Below are 21,284 nucleotides of genomic sequence, written 5' to 3'. Positions count from 1 at the left end.
AAAGAAAAGTCTGAAGTCCAGCCCAGCACATCCACACCCAGTGATGAGAAGAAGACGAGTGGCCGCCGCTCAAGACAAAACATGCCAACCAAAAATGTGCTGCACTTCCTGCTGGAAAGGCAGGTGGGCAGGCACAGGAGCGATGTGGATCTGTCCACATGGCTGTGGATGCTGACCTGAGCCACCCGGGGGGAGGTGGCTGGCCCTTGCTAAAAGAAACAAAAAACAGGGGCCTTACCTGCTTATGCCTACCCACAATTTTTCAAAGTGCAAAACAAAAACAAAATAAAAATTGATTTAATATGACATCCATCTCCCTTGTTTCAGCTACTACAATAAAAACTTTTCACCCCTTTCGGTTTGATATGCTTTTATTGCTCAAAGGGCGTTTTTCGCTTAGTTACCCTTAGTTACGCTTAGTTACGCTTAGTTACGCTGGGGATTCCATGCCTGGTAACGCGGAATGCAGGGGCTCTCCGGGCCTGGGAGGTGGTGAGATCCCACAGCAGGTCCCATCTCGTCCACCTTTAACCTGAAACAAGAGCCGGGGAACGGTGATGCAGAAGCGGGTCCTTCCAGAACCGAGACTCCTGTCCCTAGGCCTGGCTGTGTCCCCCTGGGAAAACTAGTTGCTACCCTGGTGAAAGACGTTGTTGAAGAACGGGCCACGAGCGGGGTGGGAAGTTTAGGGTACTGGTTTTGATTTTGTTATTCTGCCGCTCATGGGAATATCATTTTAGACACTATAGCATTGTGCCTTTGTTGGTTTTATTTCATATTTTAAAAAAATCAGGGGCGCCTGGGTGGCTCAGTGGGTTGAGCCGCGGCCTTCAGCTCAGGTCATGATCTCAGGGTCCTGGGATCGAGTTCCGCGTTGGACTCTCTGCTCAGCAGGGAGCCTGCTTCCCCCTCTTTCTCTTCCTGTCTCCCTGCCTGCTTGCGACCTCTCTCTGTAAAATAAATAAAAATAAAAAAAAAAATCAGAGCACATGACATTTTAATACGGGAACGTAACACCTCCAGGGCCTCCTGAAGGAAAGGGCTCTTCTCGCTGTCCCCCGGGGGCCCCCCTCGGCGGGGTGGGGTAAAGCCTGGTGGGCAGCAGCTGGCAGCGGAGAATGTGCGGGGCTGAATGAGGACGTGGGCGTGCAGAAGCGGGCTGTCGTGCACCGTGGGGACGCGGCCTGCCCACGGGAGAATGGGAGGGGGCGACGACCAGGGCACCCGAGCGAGGGCGGAGCCTCGGGAGCAGCACAGCCGTGGGCTCGCCTGTCCCGCGAAGCGGGGGACGATTCCAGTCCCTGTGCTCCCTGCCGGGCGGGCACAGTCCTCTGCCACCCCAACACGCGCCTGCCCACACCTCGGGACGCCCGCTCCTCCGTGTCCCTCCCGCCGGCGGTTAAGCGCAACCACTGCAGCCCTCCACGTGCAGTCACCTCCCCGGGCATGTCCCCTGTGCCGCCGCCGTCTGACTTGGCCTCTGGGGTCGCGGGAGGGGCTGCTTCGCGCACCCGCTGCCGCGCGGCTCACAGCAAAGGGAGGCGCGACGGGCCGGGTCGCTTGGGACGAGTCCCACAGCCGCCACCTTGAGCGACGGGAAGCGCTGCGCTGAGGGCTGTGGCCATGGACCTTTTGGTGCCAGGCGGCGTGGGCGCACAGCTGTGCGCACACGTCCCCGAACCGGAGCAGTGGGTGGCACTCGAGAAGCCCCAGAGCAGCTGGCACTGCCTACGGCGCATCTCCGTGGTGCGCCTGACCCTGGGCAGAGGCCGGTCCCAGGCAGCACACACGCGGTGGCACCTCCGACCACAAAACAGCTGAGGGCCATGTTCGTGGGGCAGAGGTTGTGGGGCGGAGGTGGGGGTGGGGGGTTGGAGGTTGGAGAGGCCTGGGCACAGAGACTCCACCGAGTGCCTATCGATGGATCATCGATCGTACTGGAAGGACATCCCCCCACCACAAAGTTACGGGGGGGGGTGCATTTCAGTGTCCATGTGCAGGGCCCCATTTGTGTCTCCGAAAGTCAGAAGCACAAATAAGACATTCAATAGGGCAGCGGCTGGCAAAGACAGGAGAGGGAGACAGAAAGAGGGAACGGGAAAGGAAATTGGCCCCAGGGGTCGATCCTGGGCACTGCCTGCACAGCACTGCTCACGTCCACACCCATCCTCCTTAACAGCCTTCTGGTTCGTCTAGGGGCCCAGACCCTCTTCCCAGAGGAATCCTTCCCATGGGGCTTGACAGCATCCCTAGAGAACCAGCACCGAAGGTCCAGGAAAGAGGCTCCTTCACTCCCAAAGGCTCCGGAAAAGCGGACACAATGCCCAGCCTTCCTCAGTCTTCCTCGAGTGAGGAAAGGAACAGGAACAAGAAGTGAAAATGCAACGAGGAAGGGGTGGGCCACCTCTCTTTCTCGATTTTCAGTTGGCTGCCTGCCTCTCCTTCCCTCTCCCCCAAGTCTGAGCCAGCTGGAAGGAAAGGGGAGGAAGGGGCTCCCTCCTGTGTGTAAAGGGGGTCTGTGCTCTGAGGGCCACCTGAACCCATTTAGCGGAAGGATAAATGGACATGCTGCTGGTAAGTTACATACACATTTTTAAAAAAGATTTTATTTATTTATTTGACAGAGAGATGAGAGGCAGGCGGAGAGAGAGAGGGGAAAGCAGGCTCCCTGCTGAGCAGAGCCTGATGCGGGGCTCGATTCCAGGACCCTGGGATCATGACCTGAGCCGAAGGCGGAGGCTTTAACCCAATGAGCCACCCAGGCGCCCCACATAAACATTTTTTAATAAAGATTTTTATTTATTTATTTGACAGAGATCACAAGTAGGCAGAGAGGCAGGCAGAGAGAGAGGAAGGGAAGCAGGCTCCCTGCTGAGCAGAGAGCCCGATGTGGGGCTTGATCCCAGGACCCTGAGATCATGACCTGAGCTGAAGGTAGTGGCTTAACCCACTGAGCCACCAGGCGCCCCTACGTATACATTTTAATTGTAAAGAATCTTTCTAAAGAAAACATACATCTGGGGGCGCCTGGGGTGGCTCAGCCTGGGTAAGCTTCTGACTTTTGGTTTCACCTTGGGCCAAGATCTCCAGGTTTTAAGATCAAGCCCCGTTTGGGCTCAGCGCTGGGCACACAGTGGGCTTAAGATTCCCCTCTCCCTTGCTGCTTCCCCCCACGCGCCAGGTGCTGGGGAGTTCTCTCAGTCAATCAATACTTTTTTAAAAAAGATTTTATTTCTTTGACAGAGAGAGACACAGGGAGAGAGGGAACACAAGCAGGGGGAGTGGGAGAGATAGACGCAGGCTTCCCACTGAGCAAGGAGCCTGAAGCGGGGCTCAATCCTCAGACCCCGGGATAATGACCTGAGCTGAAGGCAGCCGCTTAATGACTGAGTCACCAAGGCGCCTCAATCAATAATTTTTTTTTTTTTTGAAAAGAAATACATGTGTCTAGGAACAAAAGTTCGAGGCCCATGGGTGGCTCAGTTGGTTAACTTCCAACTGTTCAGACTTCAGCTTCGTCTTGATCCCAGCGTCTTGGGCTGGAGCCCCATGAGGGGCTCCCTGTCCCATGGGAGCTTGCTTCTCCCTCTCCCTGCTGTTCCTCTTGCTTGTGTGCTCTCTCTCTCTCTCTCTCTCTCTCTCTGACAAATAAATATTTTTTAAAAAGTTCTATTAGCGGGGTGCCTGGGTGGCTCAGTGGGTTAAGCCTCTGCCTTCGGCTCAGGTCATGATCTCAGGGTCCTGGGATTGAGCCCCACATCCGGCTCTCTGCTCAGCAGGGAGCCTGCTTCCCTTGCTCTCTCTCTCTGCCTGCCTCTCCGCCTACTTGTGATCTCTCTCTCTCTCTGTCAAATAAATAAATAAAATCTTTTTTTAAAAAAGTTCTAGGAACATCTGGGTGGCTCAGTCAGTTGAGCATCTGCCTTCGGCCCAGGTCATGGTCCCAGGCTCCTGGGATCGAGTCCCACATCAGGCTCCTTGCTCCGCCCAGGGGCCTGTTTCTTCCTCTGCCTCTGCTCTCCCTGCTTGTGCTCTCTCTCTCTCCTCCCAACAAATATATAAATAAAATCTTAAAAAAAATAAAAAATAAAAATAAAGTTCTATTAGCATCAAGTACAGTCTCTAAGACTATAACTTCTCTCTGAAGGCAAAATAGCCATTAAATCACTTTGTTCTTTTAGACATGCTTTTGTCTAGGGAGTGGAGCAAAGGTCAGTGTGAGGCCGTCCATCCATCCATCAAACAAACAAACATAGGCAAAATACTTCTGCCAGCTCATTTTCCCAGACATCACACAGTTACAGAAACCTTTCAAAAATGTGTCTCTTTTCCCTGAAATAATTCAATTATGATTCATGAAATCATGAAGTCACGTTTACTGTCATAACATTTTAGAACTCTTGAAAGCTTAGACTGTATTTCCTCTAAACACTTCATGTTATACATAAAATGCTGAGCCGTTAAGTAGGGCACAGTGACTTGGAGCTTTCCCCAGTCTCTTGCTCAAACACTGGGACAGAAGCCCTCAGTCCTGTTGCCTAGAACTGTATACTATGTTTCTCCATGGGACTGCAACAGATATTTTTAGTCTACTCAACTTGATTCCAAGTGGCCTTTTTTTAATGAAGACTTTATTTATTGATTTGACACAGAGAGAGAGAGAGAAAGAGAGAGATCACAAGCAGGCAGAGAGGCAGGAAGAGAGAGGGGGGAAGCAGACTCCCCGCTGAGCAGAGAGCCGGATGTGGGGCCCGATCCTAGGACCCTGAGATCAAGACCTGAGTTGAAGGCAGAGGCTTAACCCACTGAGCCACCCAGGTGGCCCCTCCAAGCGGCTTTTTGTAGAATAGACATTAGAAATGCATTGTGATAGCTGTGAACCAAAAATTAAAATATTGGGGATAAAATTCCATTTACAATAACAGGAATAGAATCGGCCACGAACCACATTTAAAGGAAGAATGCAGAGCTCTGACTAGTCTTTTCAGATATTATACAATGTGCAGACCTTATTAAAAAAAGGGGGTGCCCGGCTGGCTTAGTCAGAGGAGCATGTCACTCTTGATCTCAGGATTGTGAGTTTGAGCCCCATGTTAGGTGTAGAGATTACTTAAATAAATATATAAACTTTGTAAAAAAAAAAAAAAAAAAACCTTAACAAAAGGAGAGATGAAGTTCTGCCGACCAACAGGCAGAAAGGTAGTCAGGGAACCCAATAGGTTCTAGCTCCAACAAAAGGGGATAAAACCAGAGACGGAAACCACTTGAGAACTACCCTTTTAGCTACCAGTGACCTTCCCTTTGTTCATACTCCACACCCCTCCCCTCCCCCTCTGTTGCTGATCTGTTATTAAGCAATGTCTGGCTGAATTAAGGTTGCTGTGATTCAAATCAGGTAATAGGCAGAAGTGTAAATAAAGGAGATGGTGGGTTGATGCTGTTAGGAAAACAAAAGTAAGAAACAAAAGAAATAAGGAGAACACGATAACACAACAACAAAATACAAAAGGCAGAGAAAGTATAATTCTAGGAAAAAGAACTACTCCCAGGTAGTGTATGAGAAAGTTAGACATACTCTTTTTTAATAGCACTAAGAAATTTTATATCATGGGGGAAAAATGAAATTAAAGAAGAAATGATTAGATAAAGAAGGAAATAAACAGTTAACAATGAGCAAAGTTCATGTAAGAAATGGAAGAAATAAAGCCCCTGCTTAAATGAAACCACATTAGAAAATGAGGAATCAGAAATGGAGAGTGCTGAAAAACAGAAAAAAAAGAGGGCTGATACAAGGAAATAGAATAGTAAAGAAAAAAAAAAACAAAGAAATAAAAGCCTCTCAAAGACAGGGGAAGACGTGGAAGGAAGAGCACAGTGTCTTAACCTGTGGGCTGTTGTTACCCCTCCATCTGCAACTGCAAAAGTCATTGTTTTAACCCACTGAGCCACCCAGGCGCCCCAAAGATTTTATTTATTTATTTATTTGACAGATTAGAAGAAGGCAGAGAGGCCGGCAGAGACAGTGGGGGAAGCAGGCTTGGAAAAGTCATTGTTTTAGAAGGGGGACCTAGCATTCTGCTTTTTCTCCCCCCCCCCCTTTTTTAAAGGCTTTATTTATTTACTGGGTGGAGAGAGTGAGAGAGAGAGCACAAGCAGGGGGAGTGGCAGGCAGGAGAGGGAGAAGTAGGCTCCCTGCAGAGCAGGGGGAGCCCTATGTGGGGCTCGATCCCAAGACCCTGAGATCATGACCCGAGCTAAAGGCAATCGCTTCACCAACTGAGCCACCCAGGTGCCAGTACGCTGCTTTTTCTATTCTCTTCTGCAATTTATCATGTCAGAAGGTTGAATTTGCCACAAATTCAGTGGATTAAGCATCAGAAATGTATTGCCTATCAGTTCTGCAGATTAGAAGTCAGACATCATGTGTGGTTAGTGCTACCCCTTTGGAAGGCTGTGAGGGAGAGCCTGTTCCAGGCCTCTCTAGCTCCTGGTGGTTTGCTGGCAAGATCTGGCATTTTTTTGTGTAGTAGTCAGGGTTCTCTGAAGACAGGGCCAATAGGGTGGCTGGCTGGATGGATGGATGGGCAGACGGACAGATGGATTATAGGTAGATAGAGGCAGATTTATCAGAAAGAATTGTCTGGAGTTATTATGGAGGCTCTGAAGTCCCAAGACCTTCAGTCAGCAAGCTGGAGACCCAGGAGGGCCAATGGTGAAGGATCTTGTCTGAAAGACAGCAGGCTTGGCACCCAAGGAAAGCCAACGTTTCAGTTCAGATCTCTGTCCTCACTCAATCGCTCAGTCAGGCAGGAGGAGTTTCTTCTTATTCATAGGAGGGTCCGTTTTTTTGTTCTCTTCAGGTCTTCAACTGTTTGAAAGAGGCCCACCCACGTTAGGGGGCAATTTGTTTTACTCAATCTACCAATTCAAATGTTAATCTCATTCAAAACACCCTCCAGACACACCCACAGCAATGTCTGACCATAGGGCTCAGTACCCTGTGCCTCCAGGCCAGTTGAGACGTAAAATTAACCCTCCTGCATACAGCTCTGCTTCATCTCCCAGATCTTGGCTTCCCCTTCATGTGGCAGTCTCCCTGCACACAAGTGTGCCCAAATGTCCCCTTTTTAGCACACCAAGCCGTACAGAATTGGAGGCCCATCCTCGTCAAGAATAACCTCATCTTAACTAATTGCATCTTCAACGACCCCATTTCCAAATAAACGCACTTTGAGGTGTCGGGGGTTAGGACTTCAGCATATGAATTTGTCAGGGGCACAATTCAATCCATAATGGAAGGCACAAGGCACGTCAGTGATTTTTTCAGAATATTCCATTCTAAGCGAATAGTGGCCCCCACCAGGCTTACACAATGGGAATTTGCCTACTGTGGGTAACAGATCTTCTCAAGTATGTGTGGTGTCTAAACAGGGTGTCTCTCTTGATCGGATGGGGGCCCCCAAGGGTGGATGACAATCAGGTGGAAGCCAGTGGCGTTGGTGGTGAAAAAGATTCACCTGAGGCAGAGCAAAGGGGATAGAAGTTTCTGGAACACAGCTCGAGGGAGCTGTGGGCAGGACAGCAGGGGTGAGGCTTCCTGCCAGGAGGCAGGGGGTGGGGGCCGTTTTTAAAGGGGGAAGAGGAGGGGCTATGGTGACCTATGGATTTCTCCCATTTTTGGTAACAATGCCTGGGCCTAAGTAGCCCATTGGTCACTTAGGGCCTATGGATATCTTGAGGAGGGTGGCTGGGTGGTCCTGCCTGGATTCAGCCAGGGGGTCCCTGTGGGCCCTTTCTACAATCCATCCCCAAAACATTGCCTAAAAGCAGACTCTACAATACGCAGTGACATAAGAAATTTAGGCAGCCGTGAGCCCATTTTGCAAAACTGTCTTTAAGGCAAAAAGTAGAGTCAGTCATGACCTAAATCAAAGGAAATGATTTAGGACTGGATGAACAGGTTAAAAGGAGAGGAGGATTGTGGTTGGAAGTGTGTGGAATAAGAACTACTTTTGCTATATCAAAGTATATGACATTCCAATATTTTTATACTAAGCTTGTATTAATTTGTCATCAAACCTGTTTTTTTAAAAAATATTTTATTTATTTTATTTGACAGACAGAGATTACAAGTAGGCAGAGAGGCAGGCAGAGAGAGAGAGAGAGAGAGAGAGAGGAGGAAGCAGGCTCCCTGCTGAGCAGAGAGCCCGATGCGGGATCCGATCCCAGGACCCTGAGATCATGACCTGAGCCGAAGGCAGCGGCCTAACCCACTGAGCCACCCAGGTGCCCCCAAACCTGTTTTTTTTTTACCGTTTTATTTCTCTATGTGTCAGAGAGAGAGTGCACAAGCAGGGAGAGCAGCAGGCAAAGCGAGAAGCAGGCTCCCTGCTGAGCAAGGAGCCGGCTGGATGTGGGACTCCATCCCAGGACGCTGGGATCATGACCTGAGCGGAAGGCAGACACTTAACCCACTTAGCCAACCACGCGTCCCCAAAACATGTTTTGTTTTGTTTTGTTTTTTAAAGATTGTATTTATTTGACAGGCAGAGATCACAAGCAGGCAGAAAGGCAGGCAGAGAGAGAGGGGAAGCAGGCTCCCTGCTGAGCAGAGAGCCCGATGTGGAACCTGATCCCAGGACCCTGAGATCATGATCCGGGCCGAAGGCAGAGGGTTAACCCTCTGAGCCACCCAGGCGCCCCAACATGGTTTTTTTTTTAAAGTCACTTTGTTTAGTTCTCTTTGAGTTAATACTACTAAACACAAGTCTTTCCAAATGAGCACTATCACAGTGTCCTTTGAATAACAAATATCATCTTAACAATTTACATTTGTGTATTGCTATAGAATTTTAAAAGTAATATTACAATATCATATTAATATTCACAGCCACCTAATTACATTGGTGCATGTATGTTAACTCTGTTTTAAATATTTTGCCTCAGATCATTTAGCTATAAATTATAAATTATGAACCATGAATCCATTTAGTATACAGTTTACTAAAATGTGTTAAAAATATTTGACTGAATAATGATTGTGAAAGTCTTGAGTAAAATAGAGCTAGTCTTGAGGGTGCCTGGGTGGCTCAGTGGTTTAAAACCTCTGCCTTCAGCTCAGGTCATGATCCCAGGGTCCTGGGATGGAGCCCCACATTGGGCTTTCTGCTCCGCGGGGAGCCTGCTTCCCCCCCCCATCCCTTGCCTGCCTGCCTCTCTGCCTACTTGTGATCTCTGTCTGTCAAATTAATTAATTAATTAATTAATTAAATCTTTAAAAATAAATAAATAAATAAATAAAATAGATCTAGTCTTGGTGGGAAAGAACACTCAAAAGGAGTTCTTTGAGGTACACAATAATGCTTGATGTGGCTGTGGGTGGACATCAGTATATAAAATTTAGCTTTACATCAGCATCCAAACAAATCCTCCTTTCTGTGAGTCTTTTGCTTGATTAGATTTTACCTTCTTTTTTTACTTCTGCTGAATTGTAATTTCATTTCAAAAAATGAAATAATTTGAATAAACTCATGTTTGTTAAACAGCTGTCCATCTTTCAAATACAAATAAATTGGCTTTATTTTTTTTATTTTTTAAAAGATTTTATTTATTGATTTGAGAGAGAGACAGTGAGAGAGAGCATGAGCGAGGAGAAGGTCAGAGAGAGAAGCAGACTCCCCGTGGAGCTGGGAGCCCGATGTGGGACTCGATCCCGGGACTCCAGGATCATGACCTGAGCTGAAGGCAGTCGTCCAACCAACTGAGCCACCCAGGCGTCCCTAAACTGGCTTTAAATATGAACTCTAGACCATATTGAATCTATCACTTTCCTTTGAATAACCAAGGACACAAAGCCATAAATGCAGTTTTTAAATTATTATACAATTGTCTGGGTTTTTTAAAAAATAACAAGATGCAGATGACTGAGGATCCAGATACAAATTAGTGACAAAGAAATGGAAGATTAGCAAACTAGAACTTGGGGCACCTGGGTGGCTCAGTAGGTTAAGCGTTTGCCTTCGGCTCAGGTTGTGATTCCAGGGTTCAGGGATTGAGCCCCAAGTCTGGCTCCCTGCTCAGCGAGAAGCCTGCTTCTTCCCTCTTCCACTGCCCCTGCTGGTGTTGCCTCCCTCACTGTGTCAAATAAATAAATAAAATCTTATTTAAAAAAAAAGAAAGAAAAGAAAACTAGACCTTGATGAGCAGACTAGTGGGCAGGATCTTTCATGATGAATGTTGAGCAATGATGCTGATGGGGAGCTAAATCCACCATTGTGGTGGAAAATTTTGTGCCTCGCTAAAATCTAGTCTTTTCTTTTTGAAACTGGCAACCACTTGGCTTGTGATGTCTCTAATGCATCCTGCTTTGCTTTCTCTTAAACTGCTTGCATGTGAAAGCAGAAATGAAGCTATATTAATTCATTGTCCTTTTTGCCACTGATTCTCCATTACATTTGATTTTTAAAATTTTATTTTTATTTTTTAAAGATTTTATTTATGTATTTGAGAGAGAGTGAGAGAGAGAGAGATCATGAGTGGGTGGAAGGGTAGAGGGAGAAGCAGACTCCCCAGTGAGCAGGGAGCCCAATTTGGGACTTGATCCCAAGACCCTCAGATCATGACCAGAGCCAAAGGCAGGGGCTTAACTGACTAAACCATCCAGCTGCCCTACATTTGTGAATTTTTTTTAAGCCATGGTGCTGGGAGGGAGAAGATGAGTAGAATGCCTGATACTTCCTGCACTGTTGCCTGGGAAAAGTGACCATCAATATTTGTTTGCCTAGACAGTAGTTTGGGAGTACTTTGCAGACAATATAGGAAGGGTCAAATTTGTTTGTTTTTTTTTAAATTTGTATTTTTTTCTTTAAAAAGTATAAATGGGGTGCCTCGGTGGCTCAGTGGGTTAAGCCTCTGCCTTTGGCTCAGGTCATGATCTCAGGATCCTGGGATCGAGCCCAGCATCCGGCTCTCTGCTCAGCAGGGAGCCTGCTTCCTCCTCTCTCTCTCTGCCTGCCTCTCTGCCTACTTGTGATCTCTGTCTGTCAAATAAATAAATAAAATCTTTTAAAAAAAGTATAAATAAAGAATATATTTAATTAATGATAAATAAAAGAGAATAAAGTATTTATTGTTTAAATGCTTTCATTATTGTTGCCTTTCATGATGATTTTAGCTAAAATTTTAACAATTTGAGAGTTATTTGTAGGAAACAAAGTCATAATTTATTGCTAGTCACTTCACTCTGTTCAGTGACTCAAATATTGATATACTTCGAGACAAATCGCCAAAATTAACAAAAAGCAGTTTTAAGAACTGATGTGCCCAGCTCTCTGCTTGGCAGGGAGCCTGCTTCCCCCCTCTCTCTGCCTGCCTCTCTGCCTACTTGTGATCTCTCTCTGTCAAATAAATAATAAAATCTTTTTTAAAAAATTGACGTGCCATTTCCCATGTGCCAGGTTTGTGAAAGAACTATTGTCACCATTTCATAACCGTTTCCAGGAAAAAGTGTTGTATTTAAATACATGCTCTAGATTTTATGGAAGTTCCAATTATCCATGGTTACATAGCAATTTATAACTCGGGATGAAGTCCTTCAACCAGTGTCAGTATTTAATTTGATAGTGTTTTGTTAGGTATTTGGGGCCACATTAAAGAAAATCAATTTTCTTTTCTATATTATCACATCAGAATGAGAAAAAGCACCTTTCCTCCCTGCTGTACACCTGTCGTTTCAACAGGAAATCTCACAGACATGGTAATTATTTAGCAGAACATCGACGGAAGTGCAAGTAAATAAGGCCGCATAGCAGTCTGAAACTTGTGCTCAAATGCATGTTCAAGAGAACCTTTAACATATCAAAACATTCTAAGTTTTGTCCTGGTAATCTTAAAAAAAATAAAAGTGCCAGTTATTTTACCAGCAAAGTGGGTTTATTTGGGAACAGCAGAGAATTACAACCTGCGATAAGCAAGTTTGGGCAACACCATAGGTAAGTCTAGAGAAAGAAGGAGGAGAAGGCTCTTTAATAAAGGGGACCAATGGGCAGGGCTCTTGTAAACTAGAAGTCCATTGGAGTAAACTGGGAGTTCTAACTATAGTGGCTTCTCATTGGCTGAGCTGTTGCCAGGGGGTCTTCCTCCCTCCTCCCTCCCTACTCCTCCCTCCCTTGCAGTATCCACCTGCAAGGTCCTTCTCTTCATGCTGGGTCTGCGATTGACCTTGAGCAGTAGGTAGGGGAGCTGCCCCTGGCCACCTCCCAACTCCATTTTAGAGAGGTTTCCCTTTATTAATTTTCACACCTTCAAACTGTTACCAATAATGTTCCTATATAATATTTTTAACTGACTCAGAAACTTTCAATGACTCCTTACTGCCTAAAGAATCAAGTCCAAGTTTCTAAACACTCAATGATCTGACCTCAACCCACCTTTTTAGTCTCCTGTCTCCCTGTGCAGGCTTCTTAAGTTCAGGCAGACAGCTGTGGGATGGTCACAGCTCAGCCAATGAGAAGTCACTATACTTCCAACCCCCAGTTTCCCCCACAAGAGCCTTCCTCTCCTTTGTTCTCTAGATTTGCCTATGGTTTTGTCGCAGCTAACTTCTCCCAGATTGCAATTCTCTGCTATTCTTGAATAAACCCATTTTTGCTGGTAAAGTATTTGGCAGTTTTATTTTTAAGGTTAACAAAGGATATCTTTATTAAGGGGAAACTATCATGGGCTAGCATTCTCTGAAGAAATCCGCATTTCCCAAGTATCCCAGTTTGGAGCCTATCAGAATGGTCCAGATGAAAGATGGTAAGGACCAAAATTAGGTTGAAGACTGTGCCCAGCTCAGTTTGAAGATTTAATTTTTCAATTTTTTTGACAAGCCTTAGTAATTCATTAGATGTGAAGGCTTAGAAGGATGTAGATAAAGACTTGGAAATCAATTCAACCTCACTGGCTAAAACAGTTGAAATTTTGTTAACTGAAATAGGGCACAGAAGAGGAGAAACAATTTTTGAGTTTAAGGTAATGGATTAAATTTTAGACAGATAAGGTATTTGGGAGACATCAGTGAGGAATTGTTTACCAAGCAGTTAAACAAAAGCTACTATTTATAGAGGGTTCACTGTGTGTCAGGCATTTTGCTAAGCCCTTGACATGCACTGCATTGCTTAAAACTTATGTTAGCCTTATGAGAAAGATTTTCTTATCATCTCTTAGGGACCAAGAAAATGAGCCTTAGAAAAGTTACATAACTTTCTCTAAGCCACATACTTGCTAGTAACTGAACCAAGATTGAAACTGAAGCAATCTTACAGTATGGCCCACTCTATTGGCCACCACCCTGTATTAGCTCCCTAATATGTAAGATTTGGAGCTTGGGAGAGAAATCAGGGCTAACACAGTACATTTGGAAGTTTATTCCACAAGCCTTTATTGAGCTCCTGCCAAGGTCTGAGTACAGTGTTCTGAGTTTCAAGCACAGAAAAGCCATTGGCATGGTCCTCAAAGTGAAAATGGAAATAATAGACTTGAATAAAGGAGTATGAGCAATAGGAAGAGAAGAAGCTAAAGTTAAGAATCCCAATCCCGGGTTGAGGAGCGGCGGGGTGGCTTAGTGGGTTAAGGCCTCTGCCTTTGGCTCAGGTCATGATCTCAGGGCCCTGGGATTGAGCCTGGCATCGGGTTCTCTGTTCAGTGGGGAGCCTGCTTCCCTCTCTCTCTGCCTGCCTCTCTGCCTACTTGTGATCTCTGTCTGTCAAATAAATAAATAAAAACCTTTAAAAAAAAAAAAAAGAAAAGAATCCTGGGTTGGGCCCATGAGTAGACAACACTCAAGAAGAGGGAAAATTAGGGGCATCTCGATGGCTGAGTCTATTAAGCGACTGACTCTTGGTTTCGGCTCAGGTCATGATCCGGGTCCTGAAATCGAGCCCTGCATCAGGCTCTGCACTCAGCTCAGCGTTGGCTAGTCCCTCTCCCTCTGCCCCTCCTTCTGCTTCCCCCCACCTCTCTCTTAAAGTAAATGAAATCTTTTTAAAAACAAACATTATTTACAAAAGAAGATGAGGAGGCAAAAATAAGTAGTCAGAGAAAGTGGAAGAAAACTCAATCCAAGTGGCAAGTGAACTAAGGAAAGAGTGGCCAACACTGTCAAGTGCTCCAGAAAATACTTCAATGAAAGAAGATTGAGAGGAACTGTTAAGTCTTACAGTTTTGGGTGTAATTAATTATCTTCTCAGCAACTGGCCTCTTGAGACTTTTTAAGAGAATGTAAAGGACAAATGCGAAGGTATATGTAAACAATACACAGTTAAGTCATGAACAACATGGGAGTTAGGAGCTCCCATCCCTCTGTGAAATGGAAAATCCATCTATAACTTTTGCTTCCCCAGAACGTAACTACGAATAGCCGACTGTTGACTTACTGATAACATAAACAGTCAACACATATTTTGTATGTTAGATGTATTATATACTGTGTTCTTGCAATAAAGTAAGCTAGAGAAAAGAGCATGTTATTAAGAAAACCACAATAAAGAGAAGACACATTTACAATACTGCCCTGTAGTTATTGAAAAACAATATCCACATAAGTGGGCCTGCACCATTCAAATCCAAATTGTTCAAGGCTCAACTGTACTTCAGAATTTTGAGCACGAAAAGAAAAACAGATACAAGAGGATGGCCTAAGGGAGATGCCAAAATTGAAGAGAAGGTTTTGTCTTCGGCTTTCTGCCTCACAGGTGTTTCCCTGATTCTAGAGCCTGAGGGAAGGGGATTCTTTACAAAATTGAAGCACTTTGTTCTTACAAAATCAGAATTGATGGGTAGATGATCAGATAATTGAAAATGCAGATTCAAATGCAAAATCATATTGATAATGATACCTGCATACATTAAGCATCTTATTTTAATATGAAATCTGTAAATATTCATTTACTTAGCAACTTTTTGCTATGCAGCCAAGGCCTTTTCTTTGCACAAAGGCCTGCCAGTTGCATTTCTTTGTGGGTTGTCCCAATCATCACATTCGTATGCAGTCTCCCCCCCCACCCCTCCCAGTTTGGGTCTCTTTATTTAATTTTTGGAAAGATTTCTTTTTTATGTAATCCCTACACCCAATGTGTGGCTCGAACTCACAACCCTGAGACCCAGAGTCTCATGCTCTACCGACTGAGCCAGCCGGGTGCCCCAGTCTGTGTCTCCTTGAAGGGAAGCAGACCTTAGAGTCCCCCGTGAAGCAGCTCAAATACTGAGATCTTCTTGATTTTTTTCAGGAGCCTTTCAATCTTTTGCCATTTTCTTTGTCATCAGAATTCAACGATTTTAATAACGAATTTCCAAAGACTTTGTTTTGTTAGTATTTCTTTTTTAAAAAATTTTTAGTTCCAGCATAGTAAACAGACTTTCCGAAGACTTTCAATCTCGTCTTCATAAAAGGATAAACTCTCTTTTCACAGCGGTATTTCACTGGTTTATACACTGACTCAAGCCTCCACCAGACCTCCAGACAAGCACCTGGAGAAAGGGGTTCATCGCAGTGGAGTCGGGGGCCACAAGAAGAAAACAATTGCCCTGCATTTGGGACTGCAGGGTGAAAAGAGGAATGTCCCCCTGCCCGGGCCAAATGTGGACTCTGAGTGAAAGCCTTACTGGGTCATTTGGGAAAGGACCCCAACCAAGAGAACTGCCAGGAGTCCAAAAAGCTTTAGCAAAAGAGGCAGGGAGTGGGGGGGTGTCTTATGGGAAGAACAGAGGAGAGGTGTTGCCCAGGTTCCACATTGAAGGAGCGGCCTCAGATGTTCCTAGTGGAAGAATCTCAAGGAAATACATGAAACGCATCCCACAAAGGAAAGAATCAACTCTCGACAGCCATACCCAGACCAAAGAGCATCACGGCCGAATCATGATACTACTCTTCAAATAAGACTCCTCACATCCTCAACATTCACCCTTCCTTCATCCTGCCTTGAGCCTGGAGATGTGTGACCCCATTCAGCACTTTACAGGTGTAAGGAAACAAACAAATAAACAAAAAAACGATTCCAAGGCAGGAAAATAGAAGCCAACCACATCTCTACTTTGCTACTAGAAAGTTTCTAACTTAAGTAGGTCCTAACTGGGACAGAAACATGATGGAATTTTATACAAGTGGTGGAAAGAAAAATTCTTTTCTACACTCCAGATCTATCAGCTGGATTAAGAATTAAATTTAGGGGGTGCCTGGGAGGCTCAGTGGTTTAAGCCTCTGCCTTTAGCTCAGGTCATGATCTCAGGGTCCTGGGATCGAGCCCTGCAGGGAGCCTGCTTCCCCCTCTCTCTCTGCCTGCCTCTCTGCCTACCTGTAATTTCTGTCTGTCAAATAAATAAATAAAATCTTTAAAAAAAAGAATTAAATTTAGGGGCGCCTGTCTCAGTCAAAAGAGCATGTGACTCTTGACCTCGGGGTCATGAATTCAAGCCCCACAGTGGGTGTAGAGATGACTTAAATAAATAAAACTTTAAAAAAGAGTTAAATTTGTATGAGACAGATTAACAAAGAAAAACCCATTATGTGCACATGGAGACCCAATATTGAATTTGAGACCCCCAAAAATGACCAAGTCTTCCTTTTAGACAAGGAAATAATAAATCTGCAAGGAATTGACAGGACCAAAAAAAAAAAAAAAAAACACAGAAAAAAAACACAAAACCCTTTGTGAGTTTCAGTGAGGAAGGAATTCTAAACAGATTTGGGCCAGGGTCCTACATTAGTTCAAAGTAACCAAGATTATTTCTACAGGCTTCTCTGCTCTGAATTCCCCCACCTCTGTCAATAAGGATGTCTCTGGGGTGCCTGGGTGGCTCAGTTGGTTAAGCAACTGCCTTTGGCTCAGGTCATGATCCCGGGGTCCTGGGATGGAGTCCCACATCGGACTCCCTGCTCAGCAGGGAGTCTGCTTCTCCCACTGATCTCTCTCCTCTCATGCTCTCTCTCTCTCAAATAAATAAATAAAATCATTAAAAAAAATAAGGATATCTCTTTATTTCTTGGTCCTGGAAGGGCACCTTTCAGATGGGAATTTATTTCTTGCTTTTAGGGGGACACAGGAGGTTCTGGGTGGCCTCTGTTCATAGGCTTTCTCTTAAGCAGCTTTTTTATTTAAAGATTTTATTTATTTATTTGATAGAGATCACAAATGGGCAGAGAGGCAGGCAGAGAGAGAGGAAGGGAAGGAGGTTCCCCGCTGAGCAGAGAGCGGGACATGGGGCTCGATCCCAGGACCCTGAGGCCATGACCTGAGCCGAACGCAGAGGCTTTAACCCACTGAGCCACCCAGGTGCCCCTTAAGCAACTTTTGTTTTAAATAATATGTTAAAGTGGCACATTTTGGGGAATCCCACCTTTGGCCCCTACAGTAGTTTGGGATTTTGACTGTTAAAAGAGACTGGGTATTTTATTTTATTTTATAGATTTTATTTATTTATTTATTTATTTATCAGAGAGCACAAGAACAAGCAGGGGGATCAGCAGGTGGAGGGAGAAGCAGGAGCCTGATGTGGGACTCCATCACACAACCCTGGGATCATTACCTAAGCTGAAGGCAGATGCTTAACTAACTGAGACAGCCAGATGTCCCAATAGTTCTCTCTTTTATTTTTTAAGATTTTATTTATTTATTTGAGAGAGAGAGAAAGAGCATGAGTGGAGAGAAAAGCAGAGGCAGAGGGAGAAGCAGGCACCCCACTGAGCATGGAGCTTGACGTGGGGCTCGATCCTAGGACCCTGAGATCATGACCTGAGCTGAAGGCAGATGCTTAACTGACTGAGTCACCCAGGCGTGCTGAGACTGGACAGTTAATTACTGAAATTATCTTATTTTTATGATAAATAGTGACCTTATAACTTTTTACTATCTAAAATTTAGCAAAATAATAATAGTAATCATCATCATCATCTAAGGAGTGGGGGTATCCAGTTTGGACCCAGAGAAGGTTTAAGGAAATTTGGAGGTGAAGTGCAGGAGGGGAGAATCTGCTTGTACCCTATATAGTTATCCTATTCTATGCAAAATTTACAAACAGTGATCAAGAACGTGTTTTAATTTCTGGAATATGTTGATAATAAACTGAATGTTACTTTTGCTCTTTTATCTTTACTGTGATAACCATTGTCAACCTTAAAAATAAAACTACCAATTAGACTCTCCGCAAAAATAGGTTTATTCAAGAATAGAAGAGAATTGTGATCTAAGTCACAGCAAAACCATAGGTAAGTCTAGAGACAGAAGGAGGGGAAGACTCTTTAATAAAGGGGGCCAGTGGGCAGGGCTCTTGTAAACCAGAAGCCCATTGGAGTAAAGTGGGAGTTCTAAGTATAGTGGCTTCTCATTGGCTGAGCTGTTGCCAGGGGGAAGAGGAAGTCTTCCTCCCTTCTGCTGGGATAATGAAGCAGTCACTATCCCAGCAGAAGGGAGGAAGACTTCCTCCAAGGTTCTTTTCTTCACGCTGGGTCTGTGACTGACTGGTGACAGGGCCTAAGAGCCCTCTCCCTGCAGACTTCCAGACTCCATTCTAAATGAGATTTCCTCTTATTAATTTTCACATCATCCTTCAGGATGAGGTAAGAGTATAGTCATTTAAATGTAAACATCGGAGCGCCCTGGTGGCTCAGTTGGTTGAGCCTCATACGCTTGGTTTTGGCTCATGTCCTGATCCCATGGTTTCTGATTTCCAGCCCCACATTGGGCTCCATGCTCAGCAGGAGTCTGCTTGGATACTCTCCCTCCCTCTGCCCCTTTCCCCACTCTCTCCCCTTCTCTCTAGCTCTAAAATGAATAAATATATCTTTTTAAAAATGTGAACATTAAGGGGGCACCTGGCTGGCTCAGTCAGTAGAGCATGTGAGTGTTGATCTCAGGGTTGCAAATTCAAGCCCCACGTGGGATGTAGAGCTTATTTTTTAAAAATTTTTTAAAGATTTATTTATTTATTTGACAGGCAGAAATCACAAGAAGGCAGAGAGGCAGGCAGAGAGAGAGAGAGGAGGAAACAGGCTCTCTGCTGAGCAGAGAGCCCGATGCGGAGCTCGATCCCAGGACCCTGGGATCATGACCTGAGCCGAAGGCAGAGGCTTTAACCCACTGAGCCACCCAGGCGCCCCAAGCTTACTTTAAAAGAAAGATAAAATCTTGGGGCTCCTGGGTGGCTCACTGGGTTCAGCGTCTGCCCTCAGCTCAGGTCATGGATGGAAAGACACCCCCCATCCTTCCCCAGCCTCCTGCTCCCTCCTCAGCAGGGGGGTCTGCTCCCTCTCCCTCTGCCCCTCCTCCCTGCTCGTGTTCTCTCCCTCTCTGAGAAATAAATAAAATCTAAAAAAAAAAAATACACTCTGGGAAAAAATCAAGTAAAATCTTTTTTAAAAATGTAAACATTGCTCTGATATAATTAATTCATGCATGGTTTTCCTTTCTGAGTGATTTCCCTACTGTACTACCCTCCGAATGGCTTCCTTTCCCAATATCAGGGATCAGAAACCGAGGTTTTACTTAGTTTTAGCTTTTTTTTCTATCTCCTAGGTATTGAAATATCCTTATTCATTCCATAATCATCACAAGGCACATACAAAGGCCTTAGTAAGGAGAGTACAGACATGTATAAACAGAAAGGAAAATAATGTTGAATCTAATTGTAAAACCCATGGGCCCCCTCAGCACTCTGTGGTTAGCCTGGAGCTTAAGTGGACACACATTGTGTTCTCACTGTTATGCCTGATTCTGTCTTTGTGTGAGGTTAAAGCTGCAGAGAACTGTGTCTTTTGAATAAAACAATATCTGAGGGCACCTGTTTGTGCCATTTGAATCCCCAATGAAGATTCATTTATTTCTTTTTTGAAAGCTTATAACCACCTGGCTGACGGTTCGTGAAATTTGTCCAAAATAAAAGCTGAAAGCAAGACTGTAAAGCAATATATGGAAACTAAATAAATTCATCTGCGTGAACGAACCCGCACACGCACCAAGTATTGTACGTAGAATGAAAACTCAACATGGCTTGCATACAAATGGACCTTTTTTATATTGTGTAGATGCTGCCATAATTAATAAAATAAAGCAATTTAAAAATATTTTACTTATTTATTTGACAGAGAGAGAGAGAAAGAGCACAAGTTGGGGAAGTGGCAGAGGGAGAGGGAGAAGCAGGCTCCCCACTGAACAGAGACCCTCCCCCCAATGTGGGGCTCAATCCCAGGATCCCGGGATCATGACCTGAGCCGAAGGCAGAGCCTTAAGTGGCTACACCACCCAGGTGCCCCAAATAAAACCATTTAAAAACAACAAAAACATAAGTCACCTGTGACATCTGGGGACAGATGCAACTGACCTTTCAATTGAGGACACTATTCCTAAAACTAAATACGAAATCGTAGAAGGAAAGAGTTTATAGTCATAATTTGGTTTTGATGGAACAGAATATGCAAAGAAACACAGACTTGCAGCTTGCATTGAGCATATAAGGATATCCTTACCTTGTATGTATACTTGATTTGAAGGAGTCGTGACATGGTGTGCCCTCCCCACAGACACAGCAGGTGCAGGCTGAATTGGGTGATCACTGAAGGGACATGTGCAAGCTGCACTAAGATCTTCTAACTGCCCACTGCCCAACCCCTATGAATGCTCGGAAATGCTCTTGTGCCAGGATCTGTAGGCTTCCTTATGTTGCTTTACACAGTTTCATTCATTGATACTCTCTTTATTTTTTGATTTTTTAAAAAGATTTTATTGATTGATTGATTTGACAGAGATCACAAGTAGGCAGAGAGGCAGGCAGAGAGAGAGGGGGAGGCAGGCCTCCCACCGAGCAGAAAGCCTGATTCGGGGCTCGATCCCAGGACCCTGGGATCATGACCCTAGCCAAAGGGGGAGGCTTTAACCCACTGAGCCATCCAGGCACCCCTCTATCTTTTTTTTTTAAGATTTTTATTTATTTGACAGAGAGAGAGATCACAAGTAGGCAGAGCACCAGACAGAGAGAGAGAGGGGGAAGCAGGGTCCCTGCCAAGCAGAGAGCCCGATGTGGGCCTCGATCCCAGGACCCCGAGACCATGACCTGAGCCAAAGGCAGAGGCCTAACCCACTGAGCCAGCCAGGCGCCAGATACTATTTCTGAGGTGGGTATAATAATACACATATCAATTAGCTTTTCATACATTTTGAATATGGTTAAAACTGTTGAGTCCATCCTTGATGCTAATATACAAATTATACACTTGGATGTATGCATTCACTATCCCAAGATAGGGCCACTGT

At 44.9% G+C, this 21,284-nt stretch overlaps 1 protein-coding gene across 1 annotated transcript in view; it reads right to left on the bottom strand.

Annotated features, from left to right (window-relative positions):
* Positions 1–426: 426 nt before the first annotated feature.
* CT55 (cancer/testis antigen 55) overlaps positions 427–21,284 on the bottom strand; it is a 43,543-nt gene continuing 22,685 nt past the window's right edge. Inside the window, exon 6 of the mRNA XM_032329725.1 lies at positions 427–532. Within this exon, the coding sequence (XP_032185616.1) occupies positions 427–532 (106 nt within the window). The remainder of the gene's footprint in view (positions 533–21,284) is intronic.

The sequence above is a fragment of the Mustela erminea genome, chromosome X (genome assembly GCF_009829155.1).
Source record: "Mustela erminea isolate mMusErm1 chromosome X, mMusErm1.Pri, whole genome shotgun sequence".
Classification (NCBI taxonomy): Eukaryota; Metazoa; Chordata; class Mammalia; order Carnivora; family Mustelidae; genus Mustela; species Mustela erminea.
Note: the sequence above shows the minus strand (reverse complement) of the source record. Positions and strands in the feature narration are given on the sequence as shown.